Here is a 19,830-nt window from a genome sequence, read left to right as displayed (position 1 = left end):
GCAGTGAGTATATTGTACATATTACATATTGTTATGAAGGTGTCTGTTACTACATTATATATATACTTGCTGTGTGTATATAAAACATATTGCATATTGTGAAAGTGTCTGTTACTACATTATATATATACTTGCAGTATGTATATTGTACATATTACATATTGTTATGAAGGTGTCTGTTACTACATTATATATATATATATATATATTTGCAGTGTGTATATAAAACATATTACATATTATGAAAGTGTCTGTTACTACATTATATATATACTTGCAGTGTGTATATTGTACATATTACATATTGTTATGAAAGTGTCTGTTACTACATTATATATATATTTGCAGTGTGTATATAAAACATACTACATATTATGAAAGTGTCTGTACTACATTATATATATACTTGCAGTTTGTATATAAAACATATTACATATTGTTATGAAGGTGTCTGTTACTACATTACATATATACTTGAAGTGTGTATATTGTACATATTACATATTATGAAAGTGTCTGTTACTACATTATATATATACTTGCAGTGTGTATATTGTACATATTACATATTGTTATGAAAGTGTGTGTTACTACATTATATATATATATATATATATATATATATATATATATATACATATATATATATATATATATATATATATATATACTTGCAGTTTGTATATAAAACATTACATATTGTTATGAAGGTGTCTGTTACTACATTATATATATACGTGCAGTTTGTATATAAAACATATTACATATTGTTATGAAGGTGTTTGTTATTACATTGTATATACTTGCAGTGTGTATATTGTACATATTACATATTGTTATGAAGGTGTCTGTTACTACATTATATATATACTTGCAGTCTGTATATTGTACATATTACATATTGTTATGAAGGTGTCTGTTACTACATTATATATATACTTGAAGTGTGTATATTGTACATATTACATATTATGAAAGTGTCTGTTACTACATTATATATATACTTGCAGTGTGTATGTTGTACATATTACATATTGTTATGAAGGTGTCTGTTACTACATTATATATATACTTGCAGTTTGTATATAAAACATATTACATATTGTTATGAAGGTGTCTGTTATGACATTATATATATACTTGAAGTGTGTATATTGTACATATTACTTATTATGAAAGTGTCTGTTACTACATTATATATATACTTGCAGTGTGTATGTTGTACATATTACATATTGTTATGAAGGTGTCTGTTACTACATTATATATATACTTGCAGTTTGTATATAAAACATATTACATATTGTTATGAAGGTGTCTGTTATGACATTATATATATACTTGAAGTGTGTATATTGTACATATTACTTATTATGAAAGTGTCTGTTACTACATTATATATATACTTGCAGTGTGTATGTTGTACATATTACATATTGTTATGAAGGTGTCTGTTACTACATTATATATATACTTGCAGTTTGTATATAAAACATATTATATATTGTTTATGAAGGTGTCTGTTATGACATTATATATATACTTGAAGTGTGTATATTGTACATATTACTTATTATGAAAGTGTCTGTTACTACATTATATATATACTTGCAGTGTGTATGGTTGTACATATTACATATTGTTATGAAGGTGTCTGTTACTACATTATATATATACTTGCAGTGTGTATATTGTACATATTACATTTTGTTATGAAGGTGTCTGTTACTACATTATATATATATCTTGCAGTTTGTATATAAAACATATTACATATTGTTATGAAGGTGTCTGTTATAACTATATATATATATACTTGAAGTGTGTATATTGTACATATTACATATTATGAAAGTGTCTGTTACTACATTATATATATACTTGCAGTTTGTATGTTGTACATATTACATATTGTTATGAAGGTGTCTGTTACTACATTACATATAAACTTGATGTGTGTATATTGTACATATTACATATTGTTATGAGGGTGTCTGTTACTACATTATATATATACTTGCAGTGTGTATAAAAAATGTTGATGGAGGGGTTTGAAGTTGTTTTAGAGGCTTTGAAGGCTACAACGGTGACTCCTGTTCGCTGCATCATTCACACGTTTTTTAATCATCTTTAAAATCCTAAAAAAAAAAGAAAGATAGACGTGTGTTCTTGTCCCTCATAATGATTGTGAACGGCAAAATTCAATTAAAAAAAGCAGTTCCCCTCTAAAGAACTTTGTGTCATATTGTCATTTCAATGATGTTTAATTAGAGTCACGGTCCCTGGACATGAGACAAACTAGTTTTGTGCTTCCAGAGGAAAGTATGAACATAAATGATTTTAGCGCCATGTTTATTTATTATTCTGTTGTCTCAGACTCGGCGTTGTCTTCTGTCTACACCCTCCAAGGCCACTGGTCACGGACAGAAATAGCAAGTAGAGACGTATTGTTCTTCTTTCTCCTCTAATGCTCACTTGTCTGTTCTTCCTCTGCGCAAGTCTCCATTGTTTCACTTTTATTTCCCCGGATAGCACTCCTTCTTACATCTCACTTGCTTCGCTTTTCTTTAAGGTCGCCATGTACACTGCCTAAATGCACATATTTGATTGCTGTGCAGTATTTTGTGAGATGGCTTAACTTTCAATGCATTTCCTGATCTGATCAACCGTAAAGTCCATTAAAAAATAGAAATACTCTGGCAAAAACTAAAGTACTTAAATAATTAACGGACTAAGTCCAGATCCGTATAGGAAGGTGTCTGGGTTCGGACTGGGTTCGCCAGTTAGTGATCCCTATTCTCCTTTGAAAAGAAAGGTAAAATAAAATGAGAGGGATGCTTTCCCAAAAGTCTCAAATTAGCAACGTTTACATGGAAACCAATAATCAGAATAAAGGCCCATTCAGATTAAAAAATGCTTCATATAAACACATCAATCGGAAGATTATGATCCGGAAAGAAAATTTCATGCCGAACAAGAGAAGGGGGTTTATACCGATTTTATTCCGAGTCCATGTACACACCTATTCGAATCGTGTCTCTGTGGTTGAGGTAAAATCACCTTCACTACGGAGGTGTGCCATGTCCGCATTACGCGTTTCCGCCTTTGAGACAGCCGGATGTTTACACCGAGCAGCAAATATGGCGGGAGGGAACCCGAATGAGGTTTGTTGACAATACAACTTTCTTGTTATTCTCAGGGCATTCAATCGATCGCAAATGGACTGTTCGGTTTGTTTTAGAAGACGTTACGCTTCTCATCCAAGGAGGCCTTCATCAGTTCATGCTCATAGACCGTTCTGGTCAGCTCTAGTCTTAGACTTAATACTTAGATCTGTCCAATCTAAGTCTAAGACTAGATCCGACCAATCTAAGTCTAAGACTAAATCTGGCTAGATCATTTAATCAATAACAAATGGACTGTTTGGTTTGTTTTAGAAGACGTTTTGCCTCTCATCCAAATAGACGCCATTAATGCTCATAGACCATCTGGTCAGATCTAGTCTTAGATCTAAGACTAAGATTGGTCAGATATAAATCTGACCAATCTAAGTCTAAGACTACATCCAACCAATCAAAGTCTAAGACTACATCTAGCTAGATCGTTTTAATTGATCGCAAATGGACTGTTCGATTTGAGACGTTTCGCCTCTCCTCCAAGCAGGCTTCATCAGTTCATACTCATAGATTGTCTGGTCAGATCTAGTCTTAGATTTAAGACTCATATTGGTCAGATCTAGTCAGATCTAAAGTTGAACAATCTAAGTCTAACACTAGATCCGACCAATCTAATTCTAAGACTAGATCTGGATAGATCATTTAATCGATCACAAATGGACTGTTTGGTTTGTCTTAGAAGACGTTTCGCCTCTCATTCAAATAGATGTCATTCATAGCTCATAGACCATCTGGTCAGATTTAGTTTTAGACTTAAGACTTAGATTGATCAGATCTAGATCTGACCAAACTAAGTCTAAGACTAGATCCAACCAATCAAAGTCTAAGACTAGATCTAGCGAGATCGTTTAATTGATCGCAAATAGACTGTTTGGTTTGTCTTAGGAGAGGTTTCGCCTTTCCTCCAAGCAGGCTTCATCAGTTCATACTCATAGATTGTCTGGTCAGATCTAGTCTTAGATTTAAGACTTATATTGGTTAGATCTAGTCAGATCTAAAGCTGATCAATTTCAGTCTCAGATCAATCTAAGTCCAAGACTAGATCTGGATAGATCATTTAATCGATCGCAAATGGACTGTTTGGTTTGTCTTAGAAGACGTTTCGCCTCTCATTCAAATTGATGTCATTCAATGCTCATAGACCATCTGGTCAGATTTAGTCTTAGATTTAAGACTTAGATTGGTCAGATCTAGCCAGATCTAGATCTGACCAATCTAAGTCTAAGACTAGATCCGACCAATTGAAGTCCAAGACTAGATCTTGCTGGATCATTTAATTGATCGCAAATGGACTGTTCGGTTTGTCTTAGAAGAGGTTTTACCTCTCATCCAAATAGACGTCATTTAATGCTCATAGACCATCTGTTCAGATCTAGTCTTTGACTTAAGACTAAGATTGGTCAGATCTAAATCTGACCAAAGTAAGTCCAAGACTAGATCCATCCAATCCAAGTCTAAGACATTTAATTGATCGCAGATGGACTGTTCGATTTGTCTTAGAAGATGTTTCGCCCCTCCTCCAAACAGGCTTCATCAGTTCATGCTCATAGATTGTCTGGTCAGATCTAGTCTTAGATTTGAGACTTATATTGGTCACATCTAGTCAGATCTAAAGCTGATCAATCTCAGTCTTAGACTACATCCCACCAATCGAAGTCTAAGACTAGATCATTTAATCGATCACAAATGGACTGTTTGGTTTGTCTTAGAAGACGTTTCTCCTCTCATCCAAATAGACGTAATCATTTAATGCTCATAGACCCTCTGGTCAGATCTAGTCTTAGACTTAAGACTTAGATTGGTCAGATCTAGTCAGATCTAGAGCTGACCAATCTAAGTCTAAGACTAGAGCCGACCAATTGAAGTCTAAGACTAGATCTATCTGGATCATTTAATTGATCGCAATTGGACTGTTCGGTTTGTCTTAGAAGAGGTTTTGCCTCTCATCCAAGGAGGTTGGATTTGTGTGATTAAATCTTATATTTAAACTTAGCCTGGTCAGATCTAGTCCAACCAATCTAAGTCGAAGACTAGATCTGACCAATCTAAGTCTATGAACCATGAACTGACGAAGCCTACTTGGATGAAAGTAGTTCATGAAAAACTGCAGGAAGCTTGAATTGACCAAACTATCAACCAGATCAAAACTGTTGGACAAGTTTGAAGGCTTTCCCTACAATGCTAAAAGTCAAAACGGTTAAAGTTGTTCTGACCCCGCCAGCTCCCAGTTTCACTGTCTGTTGAGGACTTTATGGGAAATCGATGCTGTCGAACTTGTCTTTCAACGGCGTAGATGTTGTTTTGGAGGAGGGAAATGTTAACACGCCTGAGGACTGCAACAACAACTGAGTGGTTCATCAGGACGATAACACCAGCTGATGTGCAAAAACACTGCGCCAAAGACGAGGGAAATTAAACATGATGAGTACAATTGAGTCGAGGTTTGTTTACAAGTAGTTTCTTCTACTAATTCTGGGGAAAAAGACATTTCTGCGCATGCTCAGATGGATTATTCTAACTAAATGTTTGGCGCATGAATAATCACATCATGATTGGATCAATTTGAGTTAGTGTTTAACTGTAAACAGTTGATTTGGAATTCCGGTCAACCAAGTTTTAGATAAGATTAGAGAAACATTGCACATGTAAACATAGCTGCTGGAGTACACGTCATTCGTTTTGACACCTTTTGGCGTACTTACCCTTGTTTTAGGCGAGGCTTAGGCCACTCCTCCTGACAAACCAAGATGGCGAACGCCCCAAAGCTGATCTCGCGCCGCCGGTTCATCACAGCGATGGGTGCGCAGATCACGGACGATACAGCCCACACCACGCCGACCGTTGCCAGGATGCGTCGACGTGTGAACATGGAGCGGGCCCTCAGCGGCGAGCGGACGCTGTAGTAACGGTTGACGCTGATGACGGTTAGCGTCAGAACGCTGGCCGACACGGAGACGGCTTGCGTGAAGGGCACGGCTCGACACAGGAGGTCCCCGTAAACCCAGGCGGTGTAGATCTGACTGGCCAGCGTGATGGGCATGCACACGCACACCACGGCCAGGTCGCACACGGCCAGGTTAACCAGCAGGGTGCGGGTGGCGCTGATGCCCGCCAGCCGCCGGCTGCGTCTGTTGGTGAGGACGCGCAGGGACATCAGGTTGCCCACGAAGCCCAGAACGAAGGACAGGCAGTACATGAGCATCAGGGCGATGGTGCTGGGCTCGTGCAGCGTCCACAGCAGCATGCTCTCCAGGTCGGCCAGCTCGTTGAGGGACGGGAGGGTGTGGCCCGGGGCGGACTGCACCGGGGGCGACAGCATGAGGGCGCCGCTGAGGCCGGGCGTGGCGTTGAGTCTTTCCTGGGGCGGAGAGAAGCTGGGCTGCGCCGAGCTCCAGTCTGTGGGACGGTTTTGCAGAGAGTACATGCTGCCTGGACGATCGACTTCACAGGAAATTTGGTCCAAAACTCAAACAGGAATGCGGAAGTTCATCCATCGTCCACAGGAACACCACAACTAATCGACCTTCATCCCAGCTTTAAAGTCTTTTAGCATTTTCTTTGCCCTTGTAGTTAAAACAGTCGCTTGTTTTGATTACAAATGCCTTAATTTCATGGAGTACTTTTGTGCTCACTTGAAATTGAACCATGACCAAACATGGTCTAACAGCTTTCTGACGGCACAGTTCTATTAGCGTTCTTTGCAATGGTGGCAATCCATTCAAAACCCTGGAACAGACTTTTGACTTAGTCTCTTCAATAGTTGCAACACTGCACGAATCTCTCCTTAAAGTCCATCCAAAGTTGCAGACGAGGAGCAGAAGAGTCCAAAAGAAAGACAAGACATCAGTTTAAATGCCCGGCTTTAGTTTTTGGAGCGTGAACAGAAAACCCAAAACGCCCAAGTCCTCATCCAGGCTGCCTTATTTGTTCCTCCATTGCCGCGAGGGGCTGTCACCAAGTCATCTGCGTCTGATAGAATTTCTCGCCTTCCAGGCAGGTGAATCCCACGTGTGACGAAGCCAACTGCTCCTCTTCCTCACTCCTCGGGTCTGCCTGTGGAGGGAAATAGGTTTTTTGGTCCTTAAAAGGCGTCAAAAAGATGGGGTTGGGGGCGGGTAAAGCAGCGTGAATCGCATGCTAAAAACAACAATGGCGATTGATTAACAGGTCATTCTTATTCTCCAGCTTGACGAGCCCTCTCTGCCCCTGGCCGTCAATAATTCAATAGGAAGTCAAATGTTAGAATACATGACTGCAGAAGTGCGACCCCCGGGTCTGAAGTGGGGAAAGAAAAAGCTGGGCTTTACTCACCTGATGCTGCGCTGAAAGGGTGAAGGTGCTAACGAGGCTGACAAATTAAACAATTAGCCCGTACAGAACCAGTCCGCTATGGGATGCTGTCTGCGCTCCGGCGGCACGCAGGCGAGAGCTCTGCAAGCCCGCCGCTGAAAGACTGAACGGGAGTCCAAGGCAGGAAAGGAAGGTGCGCGCACACGCACACACACACACACACACACACACACACACACACACACACACACACACACACACACACACACACACACACACACACACACACACACACACACACACACACACACACACACATATATAGAGAGAGAGCATCAGATACGAGATAAGGGAGTGTGTGTGAATGTCTTCTAGACAAGTTAATTAATGAGGCACATTAAATAAGAGTTATTGTGTGAATATCCATGTCTCTTCACCATTACTCAACCAACCATTCCAACATTTTAAAATTTATTGGCACAATAGAACGATTCCTGGTTTTCACACAATTCTTCATTTTCTGTGACAAGTTTTGTTTAGAAAGGAATTGACAAAATGTTCTAAGCCAGGGGTGCCAAACTGAATTTTTTTTAGCTCAGGGGCCCGCATGGAGGAAAATCTGTTCCCACGCGGGCCGGACGGATAAAATCATGGCATAATAATTTTAAAATAAAAGACAACTTCGAATTGTTGTCTTTGTCTTACTTTTTTGGCATAAAATACAACAAGAAAATTCTGAAAATGAACATATTACAAATAATCCCCTTGGCAAAACACTTTGAGTTGGTTGAAAAAATTCTGGGGAAAAAACGATGAAGAACAGCATGGACTTGGACTTTGTCTCGAGAGTATTTAAAAAGCTATAACTTCCCTGTTTTAGGATTATCATGTTCACCATTAAAGACGTGTTTGGAAAAGCATCCGCAATTGCCACAACACATTCATTCATCATCATCCAAATATTACAATTATAAATAATACAATCAAAACAGCTTTCCAAAATGACAACATAGTAGCTAAATTAAAGGTTACATAACTACAAACTTAACCAATGTGAACATGGTAGATTCCATCCATCCATTTTAGACTTAGACTTAGACAAACTTTAATGATCCACAAGGGAAATTGTTCCACACAGTAGCTCAGTTACAATGATGGAAAGTGTAAGGATGGAAAGGACAATGCAGATATAAATAGAGTAAATATAGTGATATAAAATATAACTTATATACGTAATATTTACATAATATATGTACAGTATATCATATATACTGATATATTGTATTATATCATGTCTATATCATATATACAATATATAACAATTACCATGTACAATATTACAGTATATGTGACAGCTGCAGCATAAAATAGAGAGTAAATCCAGCAGAAAATAGAAAATAGACATTAAAAACAAAGAGACGTAGCTAACATAGAAGGTGTCAGGTAATAGACAGATATCATCTATTGCTGTATGGCGAGTGATTATACAGCTATTTTATACCGCTTGTCCAGTTCAGGGTCGCGGGGGAGGGGGGGGGGGGGTGGGGGGGGGGGGGTGCTGGAGCCTATCTCAGCTGCATTCGGACGGAAGGCGGGGTACACCCTGGACAAGTCGCCACCTCATCACAGGGCCAACACAGATAGACAGACAACATTCACACTCACATTCACACACTAGGGCCAATTTTAGTGTTGCCAATCAACCTATCCCCAGGTGCATGTCTTTGGAGGTGGAAGGAAGCCGGGGTACCCGGAGAGAACCCACACAGTCACGGGGAGAACATGCAAACTAACATGGTAGATTTAAGCATAAAATAAAATAGAACAAACAACAAATGTAGAAACATACATTTTTACAATGGAGTTCAGGGTGCACGACGCGTCAACCAATTGTTAGCCCTGCACAGAACTCTAACTAATAAAGATCTACTAAAGTTGATGGTCATGTTGATTTAAGTCTTTGCGTCCTACCGTTTCGTTATTTTACACGACAAAACAGATGAAAAGCACGGAGGTCAAGGACATTGGTATCAAGACTGTCCCGGATAAATATGCATCGTTTTTGCTCGGGTAAGGTTGCATTTCGTTATTTAGCTTCGCGTCTACAGCCATGTTCGTTGCTGTTGTTGTACGCGCCGTTTACGAGCAGCATGTTTTTCCCCGTCATTATCAAAACATAACTATAGACGTGAACATGGTGTATGGGCCGAAAGATTCATTTATGATTGCTGCCTATGGTAAAAGCTCAACTCTCGAGCGCTGGCGAAAGGGCGAGGCAGGCATAGAACCAGCTGATTGACAACCACTACCAGGTGTGGCCAGGCTGCCAATCCCCAGCAGGTGAGGGGAAAAGAGCCACCTGGGAGACACGCAGGAAAAGGAACCAAAAATAAGAGCGCTACACAGGAAATCAACACAAACCAAGGAAACGTAACAAGATGGTCGTCACAATAATACTTCAATGGGAATACGAAATGTTAAAGGCCTACTGAAAGCCACTACTACCGACCACGCAGTCTGATAGTTTATATATCAATGATGAAATCTTAACATTGCAACACATGCCAATACGGCCGGGTTAGATTAGTAAAGTGCAATTTTAAATTTCCCGCGAAATATCCTGCTGAAAACGTCTCGGTATGATGATCGTTTGCGCGTGACGTCACGGATTGTAGCGGACATTTTAGGGACACCATTGTGGCCAGCTATTAAGTCGTCTGTTTTCATCGCAAAATTCCACAGTATTCTGGACATCTGTGTTGGTGAATCTTTTGCGATTTGTTTAATGAACAATGGATATAGCAAAGAAGAAAGCTGTAGGTGGGAAGCGGTGTATTAGCGGCCGGCTGCAGCAACACAAACACGTAGCCGGTGTTTCATTGTTTACATTCCCGAACGTTTACCATTGGCTTGGGACAACAGAGACTCTTACCAGGAGGACTTTGAGTTGGATATGCATGCTTGTGGAGATGGGACAACAGAGACTCTTACCAGGAGGACTTTGAGTTGGATACGCGGTACCGTGAGTACGCAGCTGCGGCTTCCAAACATTACGTTACGTACGTGCATGTCACGTACGTGCATGTCACGTACGTAACTTTGGGGAAATATATGTGCTGTATGAACTTTGCGGAGGTGAACGGTACTTTGGGCTGTGGGATTGAGTGTGTTGTGTGGGTGTTTGATTTGTATTGGCGGGTTATATGGACGGGAGGGGGGAGGTGTTCGTTATGCGGGATTAATTTTTGGCATATTAAATATAAGCCTGGTTGTGTTGTGGCTAATAGAGTATATATATGTCTTGTGTTTATTTACTGTTTTAGTCATTCCCAGCTGAATATCAGGTCCCACCCGCCTCTCATAGCATCTTCCCTATCTGAATCGCTTCCACTGCCCTCTAATCCTTCACTCTCACTTTCCTCATCCACGAATCTTTCATCCTCGCTCAAATTAATGGGGAAATCGTCGCTTTCTCGGTCTGAATCGCTCTCGCTGCTGGTGGCCATGATTGTAAACAATGTGCGGATGTGAGGAGCTCCACAACCTGTGACGTCACGCTACTTCCGGCACAGGCAAGGCTTTTTTTTATCAGCGACCAAAAGTTGCGAACTTTATCGTCGATGTTCTCTACTAAATCCTTTCAGCAAAAATATGGCAATATCGCGAAATGATCAAGTATGACACATAGAATGGACATGCTATCCCCGTTTAAATAAGAAAATCTCATTTCGGTAGGCCTTTAAAAATACATCGGACAAAACCTTCAAGAAAGTTATCACTGCTCCTTTATACTTTATACTTTTTAATCTTTCGCCCTCCTTGATTTACATCTCGAGGAAACCTGAGGAGACTTTTATCCTTTTTTGCGATTTAAATGGTTTCATCAGCCTGAAACAACGCAAGCACGGGGCTTTTTTCTTCGAGAAAGACAAAATGCCGCCCAGAACGCCGTGACACCACTTCGAGTCTTGCATGGTTAAAGTTAAAGTACCAATGACTGTCACACACACACTAGGTGTGGCCGAAATTATTCTCTGCATTTGACCCATCACCCCTTGATCACCCCCCTGGGAGGTGAGGGGAGCAGTGGGCAGCAGCGGTGGCCGCGCCCGGGAATCGTTTTTGGTGATTTAACCCCCAGTTCCAACCCTTGATGCTGAGTGCCAAGCAGGGAGGTAATGGGTCCCATTTTTTATAATCTTTGGTATGACTCGGCCGGGGTTTGAACTCACAACCTACCGATCTCAGGGCGGACACTCTAACGAGCGGGCCGTGACGTCAGGTGAATGCAACCTATTTGAAGGTGTTGAATTCGCCATGTAAAATCGCTAATGCTAAGCAGTAGCATGTCAATAGCAAAGCCAATGTATATTAGCATTGAGTTTGCGCATTTTTTGGAAAACCCGAGCTTTACTTAGGGCAGGGGTCGGCAACCCGCGGCTCTTTAGCGCCGCCCTAGTGGCTCTCTGGAGCTTTTTAAAAAATGTATGAAAAATGGAAAAAGATGAGGGAAAAAAAAAGTTTTTGTTTTAATATGGTTTTCGTAGGAGGACAAACATGACGCAAACCTCCCTAATTGTTATAAAGCACACTGTTTATATTAAACATGCTTCACTGATTTGAGTATTTGCCGAGCGCCGTTTTGTCCTACTAATTTTGGCGGTCCTTGAACTCACCGTATAGTTTGTTTACAAGTATAACTTTCTCCGACTTTCTAGGACGTGTTTTATGCCACTTCTTTTTCCGTCTCATTTTGTCCACCAAACTTTTAACGTTGTACATGAGTGCACAAAGGTGAGTTTTGTTGATCTTATTGACTTGTGTGGAGTGCTAATCAGACATATTTGGTCACTGCATGACTGCAAGCTAATCGATGCTAACATGCTATTTAGGCTAGCTATATGTATATATTGCATCATTATGCCTCATTTGTAGCTATATTTGAGCTCATTTAGTTTCCTTTAAGTCATCTTAATTCAATTCATAACTCATGACACAATATGGCTTTTAATTTTTTGCGGCTCCAGACAGATTTGTTTTTGTATTTTTGCTCCAATATGGCTCTTTCAACATTTTGGGTTGCCGACCCCTGACTTAGGGTGTTTTTTTTAGTCAATTTCTTTGTTGGCATCGACACCCAAAAGGGACAAGCGGTAAAAAATGGATGGATGGATGGCATTGAAAATTGCAACATTATTTGGAGTTAGTTTGGCTAAGGCCGCTCTCAGTGCTGCTGGAGTGATTGTCAAGTGCCTGGTTCGTACTGACGTCGTTAGTAACGCCGTTACTTTTACTAGTAATGAGTAATTAATTACATTTTAGGTCTGTTACAACGTTGTTAGCGATAGTGATATGTCAACAACAAGACAGCGTCATAAGCGCGGCAAGTTCAATGCTGGAAATATATTTTTACTCGTGAAAGCAACAACACTAAAATGAACTTGATATCAAATAGGAAGAGGACACGTCACCATAGGCGCCGATCTACATTTCTGCCAGTGGGTGCTCGGTGTGTGTGTATTAGTGTTGTCACCATACCAATATTTTGGTACCGGTACTTACAAAAGTGTTTAGGTACTTTTCGGTACTTTTCTAAATAAAGGGGACCACAAAAATTTGCATTATTGGCTTTATTTTAACAAAAAAAATCCTAGGTACATTAAACATTTGTTTCTTATTGCAATTTTGTCCTTAAATAAAATAGTAAACATACAAGACAACTTGTCTTTCAGTAGTAAGTAAACAAACAAAGGCTCCTAATATAGTCTGCTGACATATGCAGTAACATATTGTGTCATTTATCATTCTATTATTTTGTCAAAATGATTAAGGACAAGTGGTACAAAATTAATTATTAATCTACTTGTTCATTTACTGTTAGAGGCCTACTGAAAGCCACTACTACCGACCACGCAGTCTGATAGTTTATATATCAATGATGAAATCTTAACATTGCAACACATGCCAATACGGCCGGGTTAACTTATAAAGTGCAATTTTAAATTTCCCGCGAAACTTTCGGTTGAAAACGTCTATGTATGATGACGTTTGCGCGTGACGTCAATGGTTGAAACGGAAGTATTCGGACGCCATTGAATCCAATACAAAAAGCTCTGTTTTCATCGCAAAATTCCACAGTATTCTGGACATCTGCGTTGGTGAATCTTTTGCAATTTGTTTAATGAACAATGAAGACTGCAAAGAAGAAAGTTGTAGGTGGGATCGGTGTATTAGCCGCTGGCTGCAGCAACACAACCAGGAGGACTTTGATTTGGATAGCAGACGCGCTATCCAACGCTAGCCGCCGATCGGGTGAAGTCCTTCTTCCTTCCGTCGATCGCTGGAACGCAGGTGAGCACGGGTGTTGATGAGCAGATGAGGGCTGGCGTAGGTGGATAGCTAATGTTTTTAGCATAGCTCCGTGAGGTCCCGTAGCTAAGTTAGCTTCAATGGCGTCGTTAGCAACAGCATTGTTAAGCTTCGCCAGGCTGGAAAGCATTAACCGTGTAGTTACATGTCCATGGTTTAATAGTATTGTTGATTTTCTGTCTATCCTTCCAGTCAGGGGCTTATTTATTTTGTTTCTATATGCAGTTAAGCCCGATGCTATCACGTTAGCTCCGTAGCTAAAGTGTTTCGCCGATGTATTTTCGTGGAGATAAAATCACTGTGAATGTGCATTTCGCGTTCTCGACTCTCGTTTTCAAGAGGATATAGTATCCGAGGTGGTTTAAAATACAAATCCGTGATCCACAATAGAAAAAGGAGAAAGTGTGGGATCCAATGAACCCTTGTACCTAAGTTACGGTCAGAGCGAAAAAAGATACGTCCTGCACTGCACTCTAGTCCTTCACTCTCACGTGCCTCATCCACAAATCTTTCATCCTGGCTCAAATTAATGGGGTAATCGTCGCTTTCTCGGTCCGAATCGCTCTCGCTGCTGGTGTAAACAATGGGGAAATGTGAGGAGCCTTTCAACCTGCGACGTCACGCTACTTCCGGTACAGGCAAGGCTTTTTTTATCAGCGACCAAAAGTTGCGAACTTTATCGTCAATGTTCTCTACTAAATCCTTTCAGCAAAAATATGGCAATATCGCGAAATGATCAAGTATGACACATAGAATGGATCTGCTATCCCCGTTTAAATAAATAAAAATTCATTTCAGTAGGCCTTTAATATCTGCTTACTTTCTCTTTTAACATGTTCTATCTACACTTCTGTTAAAATGTAATAATAATTTCTTCTTCTGTTGTTTGATACTTTACATTAGTTTTGGGCGATACCACAAATTTGGGTATCAATCCGATAACAAGTAGTCACAGGATCATAAAAATTTAAATTAAAAATTAAAAACGAAAGAAGATTTTATTGATGTTAGAAAATATCGATGTAATCATAGTAGTAACGACTACATACGCTATTGTATGTGGTATCATTACAGTGGATTTTTGGTGTAGATCCACCAATGGGGTTTGTTTATATTGTAGCCATGAATTGATAAACGTGGACCCCGACTTAAACACGTTGAAAAACGTATTCGGGTGTTACCATTTAGTGGTCAATTGTACGGAATATGTACTGTACTTTGCAATCTACTAATAAAAGTTTCAATCAATCAATCAATCGTCCCGGAAAAGTTGGTGCTGCAGGGAATTCTGGGAATTTGTTCTGTAGTGTTTATGTTGTGTTGCGGTGCAAATATTCTTCCAAAATGTGTTTGTCGTCGTTGTTTAGTGGGGTTTCACTGTATGGCACAGGTTTATGACAGTGTTGGCATTGTTTTATACTCTACCCTTAGTGTGACATGCATGGCTGTTGAGTAAGTCTTCCCTCTAGTGGCTCGTGTGCAGTGTGTTCAAAGTCAAGATGACTGTGTCATTAGTTCATTATCGGGCACAACGAAATCTTGGTTGGACTTTGTCAATAATAGACTTTGTGATTTGGGATTTTTTAAGTATGTTAGATGGAACTATCTCGCCGCAAAACTAACAACAAGAAGTTTGATTCATCAAAAATTATTTTGAAGATTCAAAATTGCCATCAAAATCACGTGGGTGCCCGTCAATGTCCGTGGGTGCAAATCAATGGTCAAAGTGACTCGCCATCCAAACAATACACCGTTTGTTGACAAGAAGATATGACAGCCAAGGAAGCACTTTTGGTCTCTTTATTAACCAGCGGTGACGCAATCTGGCGACAAACTGCTCACTGCTAAACAAACACAGCTCCGTTGAAACCCTCGATGACATCCCACGTCACTAGGCAACAGGCTAGTGAATGCACACATGCTCTCATATTCTAGGTATTTGAAGTTTTGTTTTTTTAAGTAACATATAAATGACTTTCCAGAGTAATCGATTACATCTTCATGCCATGTACAGTACAGAATGCGTACTGTGGAGGGGGGGGGATATAATCCTGAATAAGTTTTTAATATGGATGGAAACAAATGCCCTCTTGCACCTTTATAATACAGGACAAAGCCAAAAAGCGCAGGATTTAAGGGCCAAAAAGATCGTGGGACTCTGTTTATGTGTGGAAATCCTGCGGGCTTTATGATAAAACCCGGGCTTATTTAGTGGTAAAAAAATCCTACAGCCCTAAAAAACACGTTTTGATCTCTGGTTTCATTCTTTAATACGGTAGTGTACTGTACTTATTTTTTTTAAATCCACGAAAGTTTGAACTTTGAGAGTGTTTAAAGGAGAGAAATGTGAGAAAATGTTAATGCCTGTCTGAGAAAAATGTTATAAAGTGTGTGGTTAGTTAGGGGTTTTACAGACTTAAAGGCCTACTGAAATGAAATGTTTTTATTCAAACGGGGATAGCAGATCCATTCTATGTGTCATACTTGATCATTTCGCTATATTGCCATATTTTTGCTGAAAGGATTTAGTAGAGAACATCGACGATAAAGTTCGCAACTTTTGGTCGCTGATAAAAAAAAGCCTTGCCTGTACCGGAAGTAGCGTGACGTCACAGGAGGAAGGACTCCTCACATTTTTTCTTTGTTTACACCAGCAGCGAGAGAGATTCGGACCGAGAAAGCGACGATTACCCCATTGATTTGAGCCAGGATGAAAGATTTGTGGATGAGGAACGTGAGAGTGAAGGACTACAGTGCAGTGCAGGATGTATCTTTTTTGCTCTGACCGTAACTTAGGTACAAGGGCTCATTGGATTCCACACTTTCTCCTTTTTCTATTGTGGATCACGGATTTGTATTTTAAACCACCTCGGATACTATATCCTCTTGAAAATGAGAGTCGAGAACGCGAAATGGACATTCACAGTGACTTTTATCTCCACGACAATACATCGGCGAAGCTCTTTAGCTATTGAGCTAACGTGATAGCATCGGGCTCAAATGCAGATAGAAACAAAATAAATGAATCCCTGACTGGAAGGATAGACAGAAGATCAACAATACTATTAAACCATGGATATGTAACTACACGGTTAATAATTCCCAGCTTGGCGAAGCTTAACAATGCTGTTGCTAACGACGCCATTGAAGCTATCTTAGCAACAGAGCTATGATAAAAACATTAGCGCTCCACCTACGCCAGCCCTCATCTGCTCATCAACACCCGTGCTCACCTGCGTTCCAGCGATCGACGGAAGGAAGAAGGACTTCACCCGATCATCCGTGCGGTCAGCGGCTAGCGTCGGCTAGCGCGTCTGCTATCCAAGTCAAAGTCCTCCTGGTTGTGTTGCTGCAGCCAGCTGCCAATACACCGATCCCACCTACAACTTTCTTCTTTGCAGTCTTCATTGTTCATTAAACAAATTGTAAAAGATTCACCAACACAGATGTCCAGAATACTGTGGAATTTTGAGATGAAAACAGAGCTTTTTTGTATTGGATTCAATGGGGTTCTGTTTCAACGATTGACGTCACGCGCATACGTCATCATACATAAACGTTTTCAACCGGAAGTTTAGCGGGAAATTTAAAATTGCACTTTATAAGTTAACCCGGCCATATTGGCATGTGTTGCAATGTTAAGATTTCATCATTGATATATAAACTATCAGACTGCGTGGTCGGTAGTAGTGGCTTTCAGTAGGCCTTTAAAACATATATAGGAAACGAAAAAACATATACTGTACAGTACTGTAAACGGGAAAAAAACAAATAAAAAAAACAACCTGTAAACGAAAAAAACATGCACGGTAAATGAAAAAAATATATAATGAACGAAAACACATAAAAAAAGTAAGAAAAAAAACAACTTCTACTACACGGATTTCACTTAAAACGGGTATTTTTTGGAACATAACCCCAGCGTTAAACGAGGGAACACTGTACATTTATTAAAGAGTAATTCTGTCATTAATTCAATTACCGTATTTTTCAGACTATAAAGCGCACTTAAAATCCTCCAATTTTCTCAAAAATCGACAGTGCGCCTTGCAACCCGGTGCGCCTAATGTACGGAATAATTCTGGTTGTGCTTACCGACCTCGACACAATTTTAATTGGTACATGGTGCAATGATAAGTGTGACCAGTAGATGGTAGTTACACATAAGAGATATGTGTAGACTGCAATATAACGCCAGTAAACATCACCAAAACTTTAAATGTTCCATTGAAAATAAAGAACATGGCACACGGCGCTAAAAAATCTGTCAAAATGTTTTAGTACGACTTTGAAGCCGCACCGCTTGATGGATTGTCGGCCCATTACGGGCTACTGTAGTCAGAGATACGAGTATTACTATGGTGTGTATAAGGACCGCAAAATGGCACCCATTAGCAGACATATTATCTGGCGTTTTGTTTCACAATATTATGCAAAAGCAAATTTTCTTACCTTCTGGTACCTGCTGATGTGTATTTGAGATCTGCATAAGTCCTGAAAATGTGTGCACTGTAGTTTGTGTCGACGCCGTAGTCTATATATAAGCTTCTTCTTTTTCACTATCCTCTTGTTATGGGGCATTCATCCTCCACTGTTGCCATTTCTAATATAAAGTAGTGTAAAGTTCTAACATATCTCGCCATGGAAGCGCTAAAAACTACCGGTGTAGTGAGTTTACATTATTCACCCAAGGAACTTTAGTTATTTAAAAGTTCCGGTCGGACGGTTTTTCACAGGACACATTTCGGGCGTTGTTGTTGCACTAGTGAGCCACGGATGAGGAGATGCTGCTCCGTTATTGATTGAAGTAAAGTCTGAATGTCATTAAAACAGTTAGCTCCATCTTTTGACACTTCTTCCACTCCCGTCCTTGCACGCTACATCGCTACGACAAAGATGACGGGGAGAAGACGCTGTCGAAGGTGAGCCACGTAAATAAGTTAAAGTTGAAGACCGCCCACAAAAGCGACTGTCAGAAAGCGACTTGAAGATGATCTGTAAAACAATCTATGCAACATTTTGACCAAGGAACCACCATTACATATGAGGGGCCGTTAGGGACATTATTCAGAATTACCTCTTACATACACTACTGAAATGCTCTCACATAAACAACTGAAATGTTTTTCTCTCACACACACCACTGAAACACTCTTATACACACTACTGAAGTGTATGTGAGAGCATTTCAGTAGTGTATGTGAGAGCATTTCAGTAGTGTATGTGAGAGCATTTCAGTAGTGTGTGTAAGAGTGTTTCAGTAGTGTGTGTGAGAGAAAAACATGTCAGTTGTTTACGTGAGAGCATTTCAGTAGTGTGTATAAGAGTGTTTCAGTAGTGTGTACAAGAGTGTTTCAGTAGTGTGTATAAGAGTGTTTCAGTAGTGTGTGTGAGAGAAAAACATGTCAGTTGTTTACGTGAGAGCATTTCAGTAGTGTGTATAAGAGTGTTTCAGTAGTGTGTACAAGAGTGTTTCAGTAGTGTGTACAAGAGTGTTTCAGTAGTGTGTATAAGAGTGTTTCAGTAGTGTGTATAAGAGTGTTTCAGTAGTGTGTGTGAGAGTGTTTCAGTAGTGTGTATAAAAGTGTTTCAGTAGTGTGTATAAAAGTGTTTCAGTAGTGTGTGTGAGAGAAAAACATTTCAGTTGTTTATGTGAGAGCATTTCAGTAGTGTATGTAAGTGTTTCAGTAGTGTGTATAAGAGTGTTTCAGTAGTGTGTGTGAGAGAAAAACATTTCAGTAGTGTATGTAAGAGTGTTTCAGTAGTGTGTGTAAGAGTGTTTCAGTAGTGTGTGTAAGAGTGTTTCAGTAGTGTATGTGAGAGAAAAACTTTTCAGTTGTTTATGTGAGAGCATTTCAGTAGTGTGTATAAGAGTGTTTCAGTATTGTGTGTGAGAGAAAAACATTTCAGTTGTTTATGTGTGAGCATTTCAGTAGTGTGTATAAGAGTGTTTCAGTAGTGTGTATAAGAGTGTTTCAGTAGTGTGTGTGAGAGC

The 19,830-nt window shown here is 39.8% G+C and overlaps 1 protein-coding gene across 1 annotated transcript in view; it reads right to left on the bottom strand.

Annotated features, from left to right (window-relative positions):
• Positions 1–19,830, bottom strand: part of LOC133634282 (neuropeptide FF receptor 2-like) — a 184,614-nt gene that overhangs the window by 4,755 nt on the left and 160,029 nt on the right. The window contains exon 3 of the mRNA XM_062027408.1: positions 5,879–7,229. Within this exon, the coding sequence (XP_061883392.1) occupies positions 5,879–6,600 (722 nt within the window). The 5' untranslated portion in view covers positions 6,601–7,229. The remainder of the gene's footprint in view (positions 1–5,878; positions 7,230–19,830) is intronic.

Source organism: Entelurus aequoreus, linkage group LG18, assembly GCF_033978785.1.
Source record: "Entelurus aequoreus isolate RoL-2023_Sb linkage group LG18, RoL_Eaeq_v1.1, whole genome shotgun sequence".
NCBI classification, from domain to species: domain Eukaryota; kingdom Metazoa; phylum Chordata; class Actinopteri; order Syngnathiformes; family Syngnathidae; genus Entelurus; species Entelurus aequoreus.
Note: the sequence above shows the minus strand (reverse complement) of the source record. Positions and strands in the feature narration are given on the sequence as shown.